This window comes from Oncorhynchus tshawytscha, linkage group LG07 (assembly GCF_018296145.1).
Source record: "Oncorhynchus tshawytscha isolate Ot180627B linkage group LG07, Otsh_v2.0, whole genome shotgun sequence".
Taxonomy (NCBI): domain Eukaryota; kingdom Metazoa; phylum Chordata; class Actinopteri; order Salmoniformes; family Salmonidae; genus Oncorhynchus; species Oncorhynchus tshawytscha.
The window spans coordinates 74,672,046-74,694,231 of NC_056435.1; the positions used below are offsets into that span (position 1 = coordinate 74,672,046).

General features: G+C 45.0%; 1 protein-coding gene across 1 annotated transcript in view; it reads right to left on the reverse strand.

The window, feature by feature from the left end:
- Positions 1-1,661: 1,661 nt before the first annotated feature.
- The window catches only part of LOC112227388 (ephrin type-B receptor 1-B), a gene marked incomplete at its 5' end in the record, with an annotated part of 170,651 nt that continues 150,126 nt past the window's right edge, over positions 1,662-22,186 (reverse strand). The window contains 5 exons of the mRNA XM_024392262.2: positions 1,662-1,947; positions 5,303-6,947; positions 8,289-8,444; positions 8,739-8,932; positions 11,990-12,139. Of these exons, the coding sequence (XP_024248030.2) occupies positions 6,833-6,947; positions 8,289-8,444; positions 8,739-8,932; positions 11,990-12,139 (615 nt within the window). The remainder of the gene's footprint in view (positions 1,948-5,302; positions 6,948-8,288; positions 8,445-8,738; positions 8,933-11,989; positions 12,140-22,186) is intronic.

A 22,186-nucleotide genomic window follows, 5' to 3' on the forward strand; every position in this document is an offset into this window, starting at 1 on the left:
GCATAATCTAATAGTGTCTGGACTCTTTCGGATTTTTATAATTTTTTAATTAACCTTTATTCTACTAGGCAATCAGTTAAGAACAAATTCTTATTTACAATGACGGCCTACTTGTAAAGCCCCCCATGTCCAAAACCTCCCACAACCCGGACAACGCTGGGCCAATTGTGCGCCACCATATAGGACTCCCGATCACGGCCGTTTGTGATACAGCCCGGGATTGAACCTTAGTGCCTTAGACTTGGGAGGTCCATATTCCTACTATGCAAATATGCAAGTAACACCTTCTGTATCCTTTGCATGTGACAAATTAACATAGATTTTATTTGTGTTTTTACCAGAGACGGTAACGTGAAGAACAACATGACCTGCAACAAAGTCAGATTAGGATAAAGGCCAAGAACTAGATAAAGTTTATTTTTACCTGGAGTTTTTCCTTATTGTAGGCTACTACTTTCACCACATTTAGTATTTACGTTTGTGGTTGTTTAGTACACTTCTCACTCGGTTTAGCACATGGCGTCACATGTGAATCGTTAAGAGATGGTTGTGGCTAACTAAGGCTCAAGAGGGTATGAATGATGCTGAATAGTTGTAGACAAAGAAGAGCTCTCCAGTAGGTATACCAAAACATTCAAAGGTCATTTTCTCGAAAGTGGGGTTCAAATTTATTAACTTTTCAAGCAGAATTAATTTCCCATTGTTCCTCAACTGCAGTGTATGATGCACCATTGTATAGCTCTGAGTCTCTACTTTTGTGCAGCATTTACTGTGAATGTGTTCTCCGTGAAAGTGGGAACATTGCCTTTAAAACACGTGCATTGTGGACAACGTGTGATCAGATTGAATCCATGCCTTAATGTCTTCAGGTTCACTGTTGTGACAGTTTAGAACCAAAGTAGAAAGTGGCTTGTATGTTGTGTTAGCTGGCACAACCCTCTTCAAGTTGTATAGAACAAAATCCATTGCCAATGCACTTTGGAAATAAATGATTGATTCAATGCCTCGTCATGTAACAGGTCGCTTTTACACCCCCTTTCAATTTATTTCTCCCTTCCCTGGCAAAATCATCGCACTTCTCTCTCTACTATAACGAACAGGATGTTATCAATCCATTACCAACTAATATGAAGGAGCAGTGCAGTGAGTGTTGTCCCCATGCCTTATGAGTCACTTCATAAACCAGCACATTCTCCTGTGTAGGAGCAGGCTTCAGTCTGCCAACACACACTACAGTGTGAGCGTGAGTAGGGAGAGCGGGAGAGGCTCATTTCAGCTAGTTTGTCTCAATATTGTCATTTGTCTTGGCAACGCTCAGTGTTGATTTCTTAGGAAGTTTCTGTGGATTTGGAGTGATGTCTCGTTTATTAGCGACTTGATGGCTTTTTACAGTGGTGCAGTGATGACAGGTGTGTGTGTGTGTGTGTGGGCGAGTGACAGGAGTGACAAGAGCTGCATATTTCGCCCCCAATATAATCGAAAAGCATTATTCACAAAAGGATTATCCTTCAGCTTCTCAGCCTCATGCATTTCAGTGACAGCATGGCTCTGTTGCGTTATTGAATAATAACTTTGAACTATTTTGCTCTGCTCTCACAATAGAAAAAACTGTAATAATCATAATTGTTCACACAGTCTGGGACTGCCGGTGATTTACTTGTCTTCCAAAGCGTTTATTGAGTGCATTTTTAGTACAATAGTTCTCAGAAAGTTACAGTTTACAAACTCAGACACATACTCGTCACAATATACAAGTGGCTATACAGAGAGAGACACAAAGGAAATCAAACACACACAAACAAATGTGGTTCCTTCGTCTTGTGTGTACAGTAAAGTGAGGTCATCTTCCCTGTCGTGCTGTCCTCATCCTTATTGGCTGTCCTGAGCAATGCTGGGCCTGCTGTGTGTGTTTGTGTGTGTGTGTGTGGGTGTGTGTGTGTTCATCATCTGAAATACAAGAACACAGAGATAGAGGAATTAGCTGGTTGTGTTAATCTTTAAATTAAACCATCCAACACTTTCCAAAACATGAACTAGCCTCGACATGTCTGCAACAGCAATCATCAGAAAGAATGGACACACTCAGGCCCACTTTTCAGACAGAGACCGGACAAATCAAAACAGATGGCATTGTAAAATCTTATACCAAAGTATAAACTGGGTGGTTCGAGCCCTAAATGCTGATTGGTTGAAAGCCATGGTATATCAAACCGTATACCTTGTGTATGACAAAACATTTACTTTACTGCTCTAATTAAGTTGGTAACCAGTTTATAATAGCAATAAGGCACCTCGGGCAATATGGCCCAGGGGGTGTGGTATATTGCCAATATACAACGGCTAAGGGCTGTATCCAGGCACTCCGCGTTGTGTCGTGCTTAAGAACAGCCCTTAGCTGTGGTATATTGACCATATACCACACCCCCTAGGCCATATTACTTAAGTAATCCACACAACAGTCCTTTTACATTTATGAATATATATATGAAGTAAATCAGGCACATATTTTGTAAGAGGAGTAGATGGGACAATGACAGGAAATTCTGAAATGGCTTTTATGGAGAGAGCACTGATTGCTTTTTCATGTCACAATATTGAAGTGGAATGCTATTAGAGTCAGCATTTTACTAAGACAAACATTAGCAAATGGAAAAATGAGAAAAATGTGAATTACAGACTGCACTGTCATCTCATTCACACAGACATGTTGCATGGCAAATACTTGAGACGTGGTTGATTGGAAGCGTAGCTAATGAATTGAAATGAGATCCTTGCATTGCGTAAATATACATGATTAATCAGAAGAATGAATGGTTATGTGTAGCGTACTCCGGGCTTGTGTGAATGATGTTGAAAGTCATTTGAACTGCTAGGTGTCAACCTAACGAGCTTAACGTATAGATTGTCACACAGGGTTTATTGAAACAACTCAGGTGGTCTTAGGTCTATATTATAGGCTGCACTACAACAATTATATATATATATATATACAGGATATATTATATATCCAATACACCTTGCTTTAAAGAATAGTGCTACTGTTTTAATGTCTGCCAACTTCCTCTCTTCTCTCGTTTTCCCTCACAGACACACACTGTCAGGTCCTGACCCACTCTCCCTTCATCAAGAGCTGTGGTGGAGAAGCTGTGAGGGAGCCAATAGTCTGTTGTGTGTGTGTATATATGTTTATGTGTGTGTCTGTGTGTGTGCATCTATGCCTGTATCAGTTTGTGTGCGTGTGTGCGTGTGTGCACGTGTATGCCTGGACCCAGCTCCATCCGTCTCTTTCCCTGCGGCTGATCAGACCCCTGCCAGACTTTGAGGCCCCATCAGGTGGCCTGGTCCCATGTCTGCCTTGTGCACTGGAGCAGTGATCCAGATAGAGGTCATTTCTCAGTCCTAGCTCAAGGCAGCCAGGCCTGGCGATGCCCAGACCTAAACCCACACCCAGACCTGGGCCCGAGACAGGTTCGTTACACCCCGGATAAATGAGCTGGAGCATGGCCAAGACGAGGATCAAGTGAGGGGTGGAGAGATGAGACAGAGGGGAGAAGGAAAGGGTAAAGGGGTTGCGGATACTTAATAACCTGCTAATGGGCTGCCATCGATTTCTAATTTCAGATGACACGGTGGGTACCTCAGTCTTAGTCATGGATCCACACTCCTCTTAAAATAATAGCCCAACGCTGTCCGAGGCTGGTTAGTGGTAACAGCAAGCTAGGATATCTGTGTTTGGGGAAGCAGTAGTTTGTCATTACACGACACCTAAGGATGCTGTTCCACTGGATCGATACAATGATGTTAAGGTGTTTTGTGTTACAACTTTATACTTGGGCCTAATCTGTAGATAATCAACTGCCTTTCCCCTCTGCTGTCACTGAAATCAACAGGGTTCTCAGACAAATGCACTGTAATTATTATGGCTATATGTGATTCATAAGTCATAATTCACTGCTACTGATTACAGCTGTATCTTTAACAGCGGTGAGTAGTTACTTTCCCATCGAATTCCTGCTTTAACGAAGTGGATATTCCTGTGGATCAGCGTCTTCATTTGGCTCCTTTATTTGACTGGTAATAAAACAAGTTTTCACTTTGGCCGAGTCACATTCATCAGAGCAGTTCAACCTACCATGAACCAGCAGGTTCCTACACCTTGTGTCAGACATAGTTGAGATCCAATGTGATTCGTTTAAGACCATCTTTGAGACTACACTACACCAATCACGGCCTGCTAGCATAGACAAGAGCTGGGCTAGTAGTACAATCAACCCTATGTACCCGTCAGACCCCCTCACGTCAGCTTCACCTCCTAGACCACCATCTAAAACATACTCAAAAGAATACTCTCTCTCAAACGCCAACAAGAAAGCATTCATGTCCTCAGTAGTCTCCATCTTAAGAATAGACCTCTCCCACCAATTACAATAGTGTGCTCCACATATAGACATTGGTGCAAATCCTAACAACCAGTGAAAATTTGACTAAAGTGGAAGTTTTCACCCCATTATGGACACATAAATGAATAGTGGACAAAGTATGTGGAACGTAACTTACCTATACTTACAATGAACTTTGATTTCAGTGCACTATGTTAATAGCTATAAAGCTAGCCACTTAAGGTAACAGGTGTGTGATGGACTAATGTATGAGCAGAACTCCTTGGAGGCGCTACATCCTCTCCTCCTAACACAGAGGCTATCCATATGGTGACACTGTAGTGGTCTGGAGAGATAAGTCAGTGGCTCAGCTCTAGCTGGCCATGGGGGACTGACTGTAGTGTGTGTGTGTGTGTGTGTGTGTGTGTGTGTGTGTGCGTGTGTGTGCCTTTGTAAGCTGTTTAAGTCTGTGTGTTCATCAGGATGGCATCAGGCATCTGTTGGCAAAGCCAGGCCCAGATGTTCGTTCACACACACACACACACACACACACACACACACACACACACACACACACACACACACACACACACACACACACACACACACACACACACACACACGGAAAACGCTCCAATCTGAGATGTCTTGATTAGCTTATCAGCTATTCCTAAAATGTCCGAATGTGAAGTAAATGACGCCCTTCTTCAGCCAGAATGACTAGAGAATGTCAAGGAAAATGAAGGCCGTGTTTTAAATGGCAATGATATGTAGTTATAATGAAATCCTGAACTTGACCCCAGCAACTCCATGATCATTCTTTATTTCGTTACCGTTACTGTTTCCAAATACTCCACATTTGTGAGGATGTATGATATTCATTGCCAGTGCAGTTACTATGAGGATGGATAGGAGATACATACCATGGACATTTGGCCAGATGAGACGAGACACTCTCCACTCTCCTTCCCATTCTGGACGGTTCCAATCACTCCAACACAAACAACAAATAAATAAAGAAGAACCAACCTAATCTGTACATTAAGTGCTCATCAGCAAGATACGGCATGGATACACTCACATTTAACATGGGCTCTCCAGAGAATGGACGTTTTGGTCACCTTTTTTTTATCCCTACAGTTGTTTTATACACATCTACAGAAACAGTCATTTGTACATGGTCCTTTGTACATTTATTTCCAGGTCAAAGTTATTTCAGGATTGTGACCCCTCAGCATTATATGTGTCCATCTCCATTACAATTCAGTGCACAAAAACGTCATCTTTGCCAAAAATGCAAGCAGAGAGAGTCTTGCACATACATATTCATACACATCACCTTCAATATGAAGATTTATTCTGAAGATATATTCATATTGAGTTAGAGATATACATATTTGTATATATTCTCCGAATCTGGGCAAGGCCGTTTCACAAGTCCTTTGGCAAGGCCATCAGCCCAGACATTCACAGGTAGTGTTAAGGTGAAAACATGGAAGAGAGATCTGAGTTCCCTGCTTTTATGGTTAAAAAACAAAACAAGATATCAACAAATGTCTCAAAAAGCTCTCCTTTCCCGCCAGTTCAACTGTTGACCTTGAGGAGATCTCCAAGATGTCAAAAGTTTTGAATGAAGAAAAAATACAATTTGAGAAATGGTCAAACCAAACCAACCATACACCACTGTATGCCTCTGTATCCTTTTCCGTATGTGTGTATAATGACAATGAATTTGAATTGCTTTCTTCCTACGCGCATTTCATACCGCTGCTCCTAGCCAAGCCAAGCATCCTCACTAGTCTTTGAAGGCCTGGGTTCAAATTACATATCAGAGACCTTCTGATGACATGAACTTCCTCTTCATAATGGCTTCCACTTGGTCCTCCTCTCCAGTCTACCATCATCCAGTAAAGATATACATCTGATAGTCCCAGACTCCATCACCTTGTCATTCTGTGGTGGTCTGGGGTTAGATTACAGTACAATACGATCATATTCTATATACCTTGTGCTCCAGATGTGAAATTACACAGGCCTACACACTGATGATAATCCATGGATGATAGTATAGTCCATGGCCACAGATTAAGATGTGACAAAAGTATCTGAACCCATGGAACTCTGGGATAGTTCAGACTAGGATGATAATCTGTCCACTCCAGACTCCAGGACTGTAGAACTCACAGATTAAGATTAGAAAAAACATTCTCTGAACCCACTGAACTCTGGATCATAACTCATTATAACTCAGATTAGTGGAAGGTGATATTGAGTTAGTATTGGTCTGGACCCTGGTCTACTGCTATTATGATGTTCCATTAGATGAGGATGACAGTCTCGACCCTGGCGCGTCCCGACGGGTTGGGAGTCATTCGGTGAGGGGTGTAGTCCTTCCTGCTGTAGTCCCTGCCTGCCTGAATGCTGCCCGACCCGTGGCACGGCGCCCCCTCCAGTCATGCCATGGTGGTGGGCGACTGGCACTGGCTCATCTGGACCCGCATGGAGGCAACGTTACTCAGGATCTTCTTCTGGTGGCCCGCCAGGGTCACACCTATCCTGAGAAGGTCTCTGGAATGAGGGAGAGGGGGAGGGGGAGAGCAGAAGGGGGTGGCGGGAGAGAGAGAGAGAGAGAGAGAGAGAGAGAGAGAGAGGAAGCGAAAGCAAGACAGGACATATGTCAATACTAAAATGTGTATGAAGTACTGTATCTGCAATGCCTCAACTGTGTGCACTGAAGAAGCAAGTACGGTACATAAACATACATTCATTTGGTGCCTAATACATTTACACAGATAACCAAAGCCCCAAGTCATGTCAGGACTGTTAGCCACTGGCCTGGCTGTGAAGAAGAAAACAACAAGCCCAATGTGTCTGCCTCTCAGTGATCTGGCCTTTGCTCTCTTTGATGATTAAAATCATGATGCTACATTTCAGAAACAACATTATGAAGCCAGAAAGATGCTACAAAACATCAAATGCACAGAAAGCAGAAAGCGGTGTTTCTTACGGCCAATATTTGGACAGGATTATCATCGATTTTAGATGATATGTGCGTGTGTACATGAATGCTTGCTCACGAGTGTTTATGTGTGTGTCTGTGTTTCTGTGTGTGTGTGTGTGTGTGTGTGTGTGTGTGTGTGTGTGTGCGTGTGTTTCTGTGTGTGTGTGTGTGTGTGTGTGTGTGTGTGTGTGTTTCTGTGTGTTTCTGTGTGTGTGTGTGTGTGTGTGTGTGTGTGTGTGTGTGTGTGTGTGTGTGTTTCTGTGTGTGTGTGTGTGTGTGTGTGTGTTCTGTGTGTGTGTGTGTGTGTGTGTGTGTGTGTGTGTGTGTGTGTGTGTGTGTGTGTGTGTGTGGTGAGCCTGTTACAAAATACCTGTATTTTGTCATGTATTTAATTATAATATGTGTATTTTGTGTCATAAAATAGAAAAACCATTTGCAAAAAGCCCGAACAGCAACAACATGCTCAGTAAAGGTTACAGAAACGTGTGACTTGCTGTGACTGTGACATGTTGTTGTTTATCTACCTTAATGGAGCAAGTCACTCTGGATGTGAAAATGAACTTACCAAAATGAACTGCGAAGCAGTTATTGGGTATTATTATTGGCCTTGTTTCGGGGCGGAGCTCATGCCAATAATACTTAGGATGCTTAGTTCATTTAGCAGACGCTCTTATCACACCATAGTGCCATCAGACTTCTGATACCAAAAAATGGGATGTCAAATTATTTTGTATTTTGAAAATACAAATTACGTCTCTCGAAAGTATCTTGCTACAAAATACATCGGCGCATAGTTTAGCCCAGTGTAATACCAATTACAAAATACTCAGAAGTAATTGAAATACATACTTCAAATACATGTGACCCGAAATAATGCCCATCTCTGCATGTGTGTGTGTGTGACTCACTCAGAGGTCATCTGTGCTACCAGCTGCAGGGAGGTGAAGCCAGAGTTGAGAAAGTTGTCTCTGTACTGGGTCATCTTGATGGCTCCCAGCCACTCTCCCACTGAACTGAAGGTGTTGAAGTCTGGGATAGAACGGTCCAACAGGGGCTGGGAAGGCCTGAAGGAGGAGAAGAGGAGAAAGGGAGAGGACGAGAGAGAAAGAGGAGGAGAGAGTGAGAGGAAGAGAAAGGGAGAGGAGGAGTAAGTAAGGTAAGTAAGTGAGAGAGAGAGAGGGAGGGAGAGAAAGAGGAGAGAGATGCTTTGATGGTGCAGAGTGGAGGAATAGGCATTCATGTTTAAGGAAGTTTGAGTGTGCCTAGGTTGAGTATGTGTGTGTGTACTCACACTGCAGGGGGCCACTTGTTTGAGGGGGGTGTGTAGCCTACATATATTTTTCAATGTGTGTACTCACACTGCAGGGATGCTGGCCACTTGTTTGAGACTGGCTGGGTTGCGGATCATCTTGTCCAGGGTGTTGACGATGTCAGTGAAGCGTGGCCGCGCGTTGCGGTCCTTCTGCCAGCAGTCCAGCATGAGTTGGTGCAGGGCCGAGGGGCAGTCCATGGGAGGGGGCAGCCGGTAGTCCTGCTCTATGGCATTGATCACCTGGGGACAGAGAGGGGGGCAGAGGGTATTGTGGAGAAGGCAGAAGGTAGTCAGTAAGGGTCATGTCAGACAGGACTATTGTGGAGAAGGCAGAAGGTAGTCAGTAAGGGTCATGTTAGACAGGACTATTGTGGAGAAGGCAGAAGGTAGTCAGTAAGGGTCATGTTAGACAGGACTATTGTGGAGAAGGCAGAAGGTAGTCAGTAAGGGTCATGTCAGACAGGACTATTGTGGAGAAGGCAGAAGGTAGTCAGTAAGGGTCATGTCAGACAGGACTATTGTGGAGAAGGCAGAAAGTAGTCAGTAAGGGTCATGTTAGACAGGACTATTGTGTAGAAGGCAGAAGGTAGTCAGTAAGGGTCATGTCAGACAGGACTATTGTGGAGAAGGCAGAAAGTAGTCAGTAAGGGTCATGTCAGACAGGACTATTCTGGAGAAGGCAGAAGGTAGTCAGTAAGGGTCATGTCAGACAGGACTATTGTGGAGAAGGCAGAAAGTAGTCAGTAAGGGTCATGTTAGACAGGACTATTGTGGAGAAGGCAGAAGGTAGTCAGTAAGGGTCATGTTAGACAGGACTATTGTGGAGAAGGCAGAAAGTAGTCAGTAAGGGTCATGTTAGACAGGACTATTGTGGAGAAGGTAGTCAGTGGAAGGTGGTCATTCGAGGTTCATGCTATGTTTAAATACAATGATATCTTGATGTAATACTCCTGTTATCATTTTTGGTATGTTCCTGTTGTCTTTTTTTGTAAAAAAAAAAAAAAGTAATTTGTATACATTACATTGATACCTGTATATGTTTTATATGTAATAAAACATATTTGAATCCAGAAGTTCATGCTAGACAGGGGTCTAAATATGGCTGCTCAGAGTGACAAGGTAGGTGGACCATTGCCAGACAGTACCGTGGAGAAGGCCAATTAGGAAGACATCCGAGGGAAGTCACTAGACTCCAGTTCATGATTACAGGAGATCAATAATGTGCAGTAAATCAGAGAATTGTAGGAAAAGCGGAGATATATAGAAGCCTTTCTGCTTCCCTTTTACTTTCCCTCTTCCTCTAGACCCCTTCACTGTAACACCAGGCCCTCTTCCTCTAGACCCCTTCACTGTAACACCAGGCCCTCTTCCTCTAGACCCCTTCACTGTAACACCAGGCCCTCTTTCTCTAGACCCCTTCACTGTAACACCAGGCCCTCTTCCTCTAGACCCCTTCACTGTAACACCAGGCCCTCTTCCTCTAGACCCCTTCACTGTAACACCAGGCCCTCTTCCTCTAGACCCCTTCACTGTAACACCAGGCCCTCTTCCTCTAGACCCCTTCACTGTAACACCAGGCCCTCTTCCTCTAGACCCCTTCACTGTAACACCAGGCCCTCTTCCTCTAGACCCCTTCACTGTAACACCAGGCCCTCTTCCTCTAGACCCCTTCACTGTAACACCAGGCCCTCTTTCTCTAGACCCCTTCACTGTAACACCAGGCCCTCTTCCTCTAGACCCCTTCACTGTAACACCAGGCCCTCTTCCTCTAGACCCCTTCACTGTAACACCAGGCCCTCTCTTCTCTAGACCCCTTCACTGTAACACCAGGCCCTCTTCCTCTAGACCCCTTCACTGTAACACCAGGCCCTAGTTTCTCTGTTTCAGTGAGTGGTTAGTGAGCAATTCACTTAGCGTCAATCTCTCTCTCTTCCTCTATCTTTCTGCTTTTCTCTCTCCCCCTCTCTCTCACCGATTAATCTACAGACAGCACTCAGGCTGAGGTGCCCTTCCTACTTGACACTAGCGAATCACACGTCTGCATAAAAGGATGGAGAGGACCTATACTCCGACACTGTGGGAAAGTGTCTTGGGAATGGGCTGAGTGCATATAATTAATGTGGTGAAATGCAGGTACTTGACACTTGTTCCGTAGAAACTGCAAAGGCTAGGGAGGCCTGATGGTAGATAAGTAGTGCTGTGCTGTAGCTATGCTGCACATGGCCTTATACAAGGACAAAAAGGGTTTTCGATAGAAAGACAAACGCTCGGTCCCTCTCTAAATCGTAGCATGTTCATATGGTATACCATATGACGGATTGTTACCCCTTAAAGGTTGAATCAGGGAAAAGTCAGGAAAAGTCAACACCGATAGAGATTCTAGCGTGTGAAAATGAATCATCATCAGAAATGGGACGACACTCAATAGGTGCCCATGCTACCACTGCAATTCAGCAGAATCTTGACAAATGGTGCATAAGTGTATGTGAGTGCATTTACATGCATGTGAGTGTGTGTGTGTGTGCACTTATCATAGGTGTGTAAGTGTGCATGTGTATGTGTACACAGACTTCTGTATTTGTGTTGGTCAGTGCATCATGTGTGCATTAGCCTGTGTGTCTGTGTGTGTTTTGTGTGTGCGAGTTGGCATGTGTGTTATTAGTGTACACAGATGTGTGTGTGTTCTGCCTGAAGAGAACAGCAGGCCATGCTGTGGGTAATGCCAGGCCTCCTCCCTGTGTGTGTCCCACCAGTCGCTGCCGGCATGCTGCTGGCCCAGAGAGGGAACATCTGCTGGCTTGGCCATGCCTGGTGAACCAGGCTCCAGAGAGACCCGTTGGACGGATGGGGATATGGAGCTCATTGGTGTGTGTGTGTGTGTTGGGGGTGTTTGTGAGTGTGAGCATGTGTGATAGATCTCATTGTGTGAGATTCGGGGGACGTAGCAAAGAGAAGGACAGAGGAGGTAACGTGCATGTGTGATATTCTGCCTTTGTGAGAATCTGCTCATTGTCAAGGACATTTCCAATGGGAATCCTCTTGTCTAGCTGAGTTGTTATGTCTGAGAAGGTTCCATTTTATGACACAACATAAACAAATAGAAGGGTCATCTGAATACTCATTCACTGCCTCTGCTTTGGGGTCTTAGCCCGGTTACTGTAACATCACTTTTGTGACTACTGCTTATGTAAAGAGGGCTTCATGAATTCATTTGATTGATTGGAATTTTGAATTCTATGAATATTTCTATACACCTTAGAACAACATTTAAAAGTTCAACATGACAATAATACTCACATCCTGATTAGACATGTCCCAGTAGGGTCTCTCTCCGAATGACATCACCTCCCACATGACGATGCCGTAGCTCCACACGTCACTGGCTGAGGTGAACTTCCTGTAGGCGATGGCCTCTGGAGCCGTCCACCTCACCGGGATCTTACCCCCCTGAGAGGGAGAGAGAGAGGGGATGAATAGAGGGGAAGTGAGGGGGAGAGAGACGGGGTGAGGGAGGGGGAGCGAGAGAGAGAGAGAGAGAGAGAGAGGGGAGGGGAGGAATAGAGGGGAAGGGAGGGGGAGAGAGACAGGGTGAGGGAGGGGGAGCGAGAGAGAGAGAGAGGGGAGGGGAGGAATAGAGGGGAAGGGAGGGGGAGAGAAAGGGGGTGAGGGAGGGGGAGCGAGAGAGAGAGAGAGAGAGAAAGGGGAGGGGAGGAATAGAGGGTGAGGGAGGGGGAGAGAAGGGGGGTGAGGGAGGGGGAGCGAGAGAGAGAGAGAGAGAGGGGGGATGGGAGAGGGAGAGTGAGAGAAGAGGGAGAGGGGGAGAGGGGGAGAGAGGGAGGGCAGAGAAAGAGAGGGGGGTGGGGAGAGAGAGAGAGAGAGGGGAGGGGAGGAATAGAGGGGAAGGGAGGGGGGAGAGAGAGGGAGGGTGAGGGAGGGGGAGCGAGAGAGAGAGAGGGGGGATGGGAGAGTGAGAGAAGAGGGAGAGGGGGAGAGGGGGAGAGGGGGAGAGAGGGAGGGCAGAGAAAGAGAGGAGAGAGAGAGAGATAGAGAACGACATGATTAGTCCAATTAAAACCCTTCGAACCAAAAGACAACTACAATCTCTCTATCCCTCCACTCCTCCTTCCCTTCATCCCCTATCGATCCAGCAGCAGGGAACGTCTGTTCCTCCTCACACATCGAACCACAGCACATCTCTCCCAGTGCCCATGAGTTTGAATAAAAGGGGTTTGGTCGGGGTTTGAGAGCGCCTGTCGAGCGTGTCTGTTTGTAATTGGCCTACCTGGGCCTGCAGCGAGCCATGCATGGTACTGATTGAAATTGACGGGTGGCTTGTTTAAGATTTCCTCTACACACACACCTGTTTGTAGGCCCCTTGGCGGTTTCCATTGTATCCGGCCAGGCCAGCTTAATAATGCCAATTAGTTCAACCTGTGCATGTGTAGATAAGCCGGGCTTGAAAGGAGAGACGGGAGAGCGAGACAAGGCCCACCCTGCTCTCCTGGCTTTCTCCCTCAGTCCCACCGGGACTTTGACCAGGAGATGTATTGTGTGTGTATGTGTGTACATGCGTGTGTGTGCGTGCATGGATGTGCAAGATGTGTGTGTGTGTGTGTGTGTGTGTGTGTGTGTGTGTGTGTGTGTGTGTGTGTGTGTGTGTGTGTGTGTGTGTGTGTGTGTGTGTGTGTGTGTGTGTGTGCGTGTGCGTGTGCGTGTAGAGGTCCAAAGGACTCAGACTGAGCTCGTTAAGGCCCAGCTCAGAGCGTTTGACCACTGTGAGCTCCTAACCCTGAACATGATGTTAACCTCTGACCTCAGTGGAGGCAGAGCAGGGAGGCAGGAGGGGGGTGTGTGAGTGGAAGTGTGGTTTTGTAATTCGTTGAGAAAAAGAAGACTGATGGATATCTATCTAAGCTCTGATGACCGTTTTTCTCAGATCCCAGGGTTCTTCTTCCAGTAACTAATGCCTCTCATCTGATTCCAGGCACCAGAAGGCTCTATCTTTTACCTCCGTTCTGTCAAAAGGCTATAGAAAAACACATGAATACAAGATCAACTGCACCAATGAAAAGAAACCCAGCTCCCTCCATCTAATCTCTAACTTTGCTAGACCCATGCTTCAAAGAGACTATTTCGACTTGGGCACACGCCAGTTGAAAAGAACAGTAAGAAATATAAATACACTGTCTCTTCCAAGTTCCTCTATCTGACCTCTAACCGCAACGCCTTGTATTAGAGCCTCTCCATATCAATCACATGTCAATCAAATGTATTTATACAGCCCTTTATAGATAAGCAGCTGTCACAAAGTGCTTCACAGTAACCTACAACTCAGAAGAGCAAGCAATGCAGAAGCACGATGGCTAGGAAGACCTTCTTATCCCCCCCACACGTCGCCTTGCACCGCTCCTCGCAGACAGGCTAAGCTAATAACATTTTCACGGCTGCCGCGTTCGTGAGGCAGCTATGCAGATCGTCAGTAATTACCTCTGTGGGCGAGCTAGTTGCTAGCGCTCCGGCCAAAACAACACTTTAATAACACAAAGTGCTGCTGAACAGAGCAGACCGGGCAGGAAAACAGACAGAGGAAGAAGACAAATATATAATAAAAAGCAGCATTGGATTTTTATTTATTAACTTAGGAGGAGAAAATACTATGAATACCCCAGGGAGGGTGAGAGAAAGAGAGGGAAAGCGAGAGAGAAAGAGAGAGAGAGAGAGAAAGAGAGAGAGAAAGAGAGAGCGAGAGCATGCATGTGTCTGAGACAGCCAATACCATTTCACTCACAAGGCAGGCAGTACAAGCCAGTGAGAAAGGAACATGCTGTTCTATGTGGTGGCCTGGAGTCTTAGAGAACACCCACAGAGACATGCCTTCATGTAAAACAACCGCTCTGAGCTGAACCGCATATCAACCTCCAGCCAAGCTCCATCAATCTCTTCAGCTAGCTGCTCATCCCATGAAGAATATTCAGATCTTAATGTCAACATGAGAGCATCATTGCTCTCTCACAAAGTCTTTGGAAACTAGATTATATATACACAACGTGACTTTAGGCCACAAAACAACAGTTTTATACTTGATTATTGCGGACCGGCCATACTGAGACATGGAGCACTGATTCTCACTTCAAACAGTTCCCTCCAGATCAACTTCCAACACCAGCAGTGGGTCACCACGCTGATGTCAACAAGATGATCTGACACAAAGGGAGTCGTACTGACTAGCTGTGACTAGTTGTAACTGGTCGTGAGCGGTTGTGACAGATAAAGTGACAGGTGTAGTGACACATCTGGGGTAGACCTGAAGAGAGTGGACAGAGTGCTGTCAGGGTTAAGGAGGATCATGGGACATGGCGGTGTGTGACAGACAGGTCTGAGGGAAGGAACATGTGTTCAGGTGCGTGTTGAGGAGTGCCCTGGGAAACATGAGAAAATAAAAAGGAAATGGATGCCTGATGAAAACGGTGCTGTGATAAATCCCCTAAGAACATGATCGGCAGTATGCAGCCTTTTCCTTTTCCTTCTCCATGAGTTCACCTATAACTCCAAAAACCTGCAAAAAGGACCTGGATGTGCGTATGTTCTTCAGCTTTTACACGTGGGACACCTGCAATTGCTAACGTGTACTATGAGAGATGCAGTATGTATCCAGCAATTCAATGGAGCAGGTCACTAGCAATCTATAGACTGAAGGGGAATCTAGTCTCCAATGGCAGTTTATAACACGCTACACAAACTGGAGCAATGCCCTGCCTTGGTGTCGCAGTGAATGTAGATGAAATCCCCTGAACGATCTTCTCCCACTATGAGAGTCCTCAAGCCTTGAACACTGTTTTGTTTGTCATTGCTGATGCATGCCACCTCACCCCATGCAACCTCACCCCATGCAACCTCACCCACCACATCTCTCCAAGAGACATCAAACAGTACCATCATGTTGTTGCTAAACCAGCAGCTGTCCCCATGCAACCTCACCCCATGCAACCTCACCCACCACATCTCTCCAAGAGACATCAAACAGTACCATCATGTTGTTGCTAAACCAGCAGCTGTCCCCAAATGCAGATTCATTCCCTTCCGGTGTAATAAACATTAGTGAACTCCCATTAATGCCCATGACACAGTACCATTCCCAACTTTTCGGTAATCCATTCCTAAACAAGTAGTCCCGAGCACATTTACTTAGGCTGGGCAAAGTGCTCCATCAACTGACGTTTAATGTCCCGAAAGCAACGATCGCTGGCAGTCTGTCCGAATATACGCACACACGCAGGCACGCACGCAGGCACGCACGCACGCAGGCAGGCGGGCAGGCAGAATGCACCCCAGGGACTGTCTGGGAGAGGCAGGCCCTTCTACCGTTCCACGGTCTACAGGGCAATGGAGAATAGGTTCCACTTCAAACTTCAAAGGAACTTACATTTGACTCCCTGGAACTATTTCAGGCATCATTTCACCAAGTTCCCACATATTCTATGGCTATTTAATTCAATTAAATAGTCTAGTCTAGGAGTCACATGAGGTCTATGCTCCTCTATAGGACAAAGTTATTTTAACACACTTCTCAGGTGGTCTCAAAGTGGTATGAAATCCGACCTTTAATAAACTGTGTCTGTGTAGTCTTTGCAGTTAATATATACCTTCACATCATCCACTTGATGACACCACCTCTGGAAATGCCCTCTCCTCTTGAGTAACTTCCTCTGTGGCCCCTAATGACTCAGGAGCCACTATGGGCCCCTCAAATTTAACCCAGTGTGGATCCTACGTTTTTATCATGCATTTGCACATCTTTGTCAGGCTTTTCCAGTGGTTTAATATTAGACTGCGACCTTGGATTCTGTCCCCTTGAGATGACTCTGAGGAGGTTGAACATAGGCAAGTACAGCTTACAGCACACTGAGACTCATCACATAAGAGATCTGGGACCTGGGATGTTTAAGAACGAACTGATGTGTCTCTTCTTGTGTCATTTAACAGTGTCACAGTGTATTCTGTTCTCAGGAACTAGCATGCTGTGACCCTTTCTCTCTCTCTCTCTCTCTCTCTGTTCTCTATCTCTCTGTCTTTCTCCGTTCTCTATCTTTCTCTCTCTCTCTCTCTCTCTCTGTTCTCTATCTCTCTGTCTTTCTCCGTTCTCTATCTTTCTCTCTTTATGTCTCTCTCTGTCACTCTCTCGGTCTTTCTCTCTTCGAGGACCCATTAGACAAAAACTATAGAAGAATCTGACATCTGACTTAATTTGTGGTAGCTCGCTAGCTTACTAACTGACAGACTGGCCAGAAACATCCCATATTGTCTACTGTCAGTCTATGAACTGGGGCGTTATGACAAAATCTTTGTCCCATATTAAACCTGGTTGCCCATTCAGTGTGCCGTGCAGTGGAATACCATGCCTGAATCATGCTCGGCCCACACAGTGTACATCAATGCCCACCTCAGTCACAGATATCAGCCCGATCTGGCACACGCAACAAGAGGTATAAATCAAACATGAAAACACTTGTAGAAGAAGCCATGTTCCCCCGCTTTGATAATGGAGTCTGGATGGATGCGTTTGTCAAGCACTTCCTGGTACAGTTTTCATTATTTTCTACAGCAATGTAAATACAAATTGCCTACAATCAACAGAAGCAAAGAAGAGCCCTTGGGTCATGTTCATAAGGGACTAAACAAAAGAAAACAGACTGAAAAAGTAACTATTGTGCTTGTCCAATAAAATAACGCTTGTTTTTTGTTTTCTGTTGTAAAACGTTTTAAAAGTTTTCCATTACGTGCTGTAATGAACACAACCCTCATAACAAATCAAATAGAATTGAACACAACCCTGTTAGGGACATGAATGCTGCATAAGCTCAGGGTCTATATTGGTCCCTATAAAAGCACTCTTGAGAGCAAGGACATCCTGGCCCTTTAGACCAAATGGCAACTTTCCTCCAAGTTTTTCACTTCTTTACCCTTAAGTCCCCTGTAACTTTGACCACATCAATATTTCACACAAGTGACAAACTTACAAGAGGCTTTGGGCCATATGCCAAGGAAAAGGAGGGGAAAGAGGAAAGGATGCAAATGGAAGACAATCAAACAGCAAAGGGTTTGATAGCGCCAAACGGTTAGTGTGGTGAAGCCATAGACATTAAAACCAGAAGAGAGTAGCGCTGACGTCATCCACATATTGGCACCAAAGTATCGCTAAGGATCATGGTGAAAGTGGCCGTAACTAGCAAAGGATCATGGTTGATGTAATCGATTTCATCCTGCCTGGACCACGGTGCATTGTTTAAGGCACTCCCGAGTGCGGATAGGGTGTTCACACCAGTCCAAGCCAATTGAACTAAGTGGGTAAATGCAGTAGTTCGGTAAAACCGCACCAAATCATTTTGGTGTGAAAGACCCCTAAGTGTCCATTCAACTATATTCACCCCAACTCTACTCTCTTTCAAACTGTGTCTACCCTGTAGGCTGAGGGTTATTCGACTGTCCCTGTAGTAGAATCCTTTTTGGTTCCAGGTAGAACCCTTTAGGGGTTAATGTAGAGCCCTCTGTGTAAAGGGTTCTACATGGACCCTAAATGGTTTCTACATGGAACCAAAAGGGTTCTACCTGGAACCATAACGGGTTCTTCAAAAGGTTCTCCTATGGGGGCTAAGAGTGTAGCCCAAAAATACAATTTGGCCACATGAGAATCTCTGGTATTTTAACAGAATTCTTAAGCTATTTTTGCACATTTTGATCTTGACTAGGGTGGCAAAATTGCTGGGACCGGGGCTACAAAGCGTGCTGTGTCACACACCTAAAATAGCATTGAGGGACTGTGGTTGGGTTTGTGACCAGTTCTTGCAGGAGTGGGTGGGAGTCGGACACGAAGTCGGCAGGAGCGGACGGGCCTGGTATGAAACGCAGCGAGAGTGGGAGGGAACGGGATGAAGAAAACAGTCCCGCGCAGAACTCTACATGGACGCACTCACACTTACACGCATTAACATAACCATACACACACCAACAACCCTCAGTCTCAACATACATCGTGTGACACGGGAGGCATCTGCACAACATACAACCACATACAACCACTCTTGAATCACAAATGCCAGCTCTCTCTACTCCTCAGGGCATTGGCTTTCAATACAATGTGTGATTGCATTGCACTTTCCAGTCATCTTTTTCACACACACAACCTCTCACCGTTAGCCACTAAAAGCCTTGCACATCTTTAACCACTAACACTGCACGGTGTGGAGAGCATTCAGCCACTTTACACACACACAGCAAATACTGTGTGACACACCACTCATCATGTCCTTCCTTGAGCCTTTGGGTCACTCGGGGAAAAGACTAGATAGATACAGTTGAAGTCGGAAGTTTACATACACTTTAGCCAAATACATTTAAGCTCAGTTTTTCACAATTCCTGACATTTAATCCTCGTACAAATTGCCTGTATTAAGTCAGTTAGGATCACCACTTTATTTTAAGAATGTGAAATGTCAGAATAATAGTTGAAAGAATTATTTATTTCAGCCTTTATTTATTTCATCTTATTCCCAGTGGGTCAGAAGATGACATACGCTCAATTAGTTTTAGGTAGCATTGCCTTTAAAGTTGGGTGAATTTTGGCCCATTTCTTCTGACAGAGCAGCTGGAACTGAGTCAGGTTTGTAGGCCTCCTTGCTCGCACACGCTTTTTCAGCTCTGCCCACAAATTTTCTGTAGGATTGAGGTCAGGGCTTTGTCATGGCCGCTCCAATACCTTGACTTTGTTGTCCTTAAGACATTTTGCCAGAACTTTGGAAATATGCTTGGTGTCATGGAAGATCTATTTGTGACCAAGCTTTAACTTCCTGACTGATGTCTTGAGATGTTGCTTCAATATATCCACATAATTTTCCTACCTCATGATGCAATCTATCTTGTGAAGTGCACCAGTCCCTCCTGCAGCAAAGCATCCCCACAACATGATGCTGCCACCCCCGTGCTTCATGGTTGTTCGGCTTGCAAGTCACCCACCCCTTTTTCCTGCAAACATAACGATGGTCATTATGGCCAAACAGTTCTATTTTTGTTTCATCAGACCAGAGGACATTTCTCCAAAAAGTATGATCTTTGTCTCCATGTGCAGTTGCAAACCGTAGTCTGGCATTTTATGGCAGTTTTGGAGCAGTGGCTTCTTCCTTGCTGAGTGGCCTTCAGGTTATGTCAATATAGGACTCGTTTTACTGTGGATACAGATACTTTTCTTACCTGTTTCCTCCAGCATCTTCACAAGGTCCTTTGCTGTTGTTCTGGGATTGATTTGCACTTTTATGCACCAAGGTACGTTCATCTCTAGGAGACAGAACGTGTCTCCTTCCTGAGCGGTATGACGGCTGCGTGGTCCCATGGGGTTTGTACTTGTATACTATTGTTTGTACAGATGAACATAGTACTTTCAGGCGTTTGGAAATTGCTCCCAAGGATGAACCAGACTTGTGGAGGTCTACAATTGTTTTTCCTGAGGTCTTGGATTATTTATTTTGATTTTCCCATGATGTCAAGCAAAGAGGCACTGAGTTTGAAGGTAGGCCTTGAAATACATCCACAGGTACACCTCCAATTGACTCAAATTACATAAATTAGCCTATCAGAAGCTTCTAAAGCCATGACATAATTTTCTGGAATTTTCCAAGTTGTTTAAAGGCAGCTTTAACTTAGTGTATGTTAACTTCTGACCCACTAGAATTGTGATACAGTGAATTATAAGTGAAGTAATCTATCTGTAAACAATTGTTGGAAAAATTACTTGTGTCATGCACAATGTAGATGTCCTAACTTGCCAAAACTAGAGTTTGTTAACAAGAAATTTGGGGAGTGGTTGAAAAACGAGTTTTAAGGACTCCAACCTAAGTGTACAGTGCCTTGCGAAAGTATTCGGCCCCCTTGAACTTTGCGACCTTTTGCCACATTTCAGGCTTCAAACATAAAGATATAAAACTGTATTTTTTTGTGAAGAATCAACAACAAGTGGGACACAATCATAAAGTGGAACGACATTTATTGGATATTTCAAACTTTTTTAACAAATCAAAAAATGAAAAATTGGGCGTGCAAAATTATTCAGCCCCTCACGTGCATTGTTGCCAAGGGGGCCGAATACTTTCGCAAGGCACTGTATGTAAACTTCCGACTTCAACTGTAGATAGATAGATAAATGTAGAGATAGAACTATACTAGTGCTAATATAGCTGTAGAAATAAGTAGAAAGAAAAAGAGAAAGAAGGTAAACTTATGTCCATAGTGTGAGCTCCAACCCCAGGGTTAACACTATGCAATTAACAGCATGTCCCCCAGCAACTTCCCCAGCACCTCTCTGGAGGCCAGGTAACTGGTCACCCCAAAATAGGAGGAACACATCACAAAGTAAGGACAGGAAAAATGAGGTGATTCATTTGCAGGAGGAGGAGGTCGATGGTGACGGTAATTCACGGGTCGTCGGCGGATTCTTTCTTCCCATTTTCCTTATTCCCTCGGCCTTCGCTCGCCGCGCTGGCCTCGCTCTGTGATTGCCTTGGTGTTCACCTCGTAACCGGCGGAGGGAGGTCAGCGATTGAAAGGAGCTGCCGTGGCATTGTGAAGGCTTGGCAGCATGCATAGCTTAATTAGAGGAATGCATGAGAGACCCAAGGACCCCGACTCTCTGCCAAACATCTCCACAACTTCTCCCCTGTGGATAGAGAACATTCCCAGAACGTTCCCCCAGGACAGTCAGGACCAAGCTAGTGCTCAGACACGGTAAGGTCAAGGGGAATGCTTGAAGAGACTGTTGTGTGACTCTGGTTTGCTTATGGATGGAGTGCAAATAGCTGTTTATGTCTATGTGTTATGTGTCAGGCCTCTAATGTCATAGAGGTCCTATCTCAATGGGAATACCTGGGTTGGGTAAAGGTTAAGCACACAAACAGTTGCTGTCTTTTTTTGAAAGGAGTCCATAATAAAGCCAAAATCTATCTATATTTTGAATCCCTTTACAGCATAAAACCCTTGAGATGCATCATCTAATATTCAAGAAGTCTTGTACATGAAACAGGCAAACATCAAAAACATCATCTATAATCCAATTCTAACCTTTAACCCCTTCTAAACCTCTGTAGCATCAACAAGATTGACAGCCGACAGAAGGTGGTCTTGTATTTCTTATTTATTTGATGTTCAGGAAAAACACCTTTAGCAGGGCTTAACCACAGGGGTCACAGAGACCCAGTTCGGTCTGCCTTCCTAGTGGCCAATTCACTTCCCAAACCCACCAACAGGAGGTCACGTCCCCTCTACAAAACCTGTCACACTTCCCGTTCACACCTGAGACTCAGACCCATTCCAGCACGCACAAGCACAGTCACGCACACACACACACACACACACACACACACACACACACACACACACACACACACACACACACACACACACACACACACACACACACACACACACACACACACACACACACACACACAC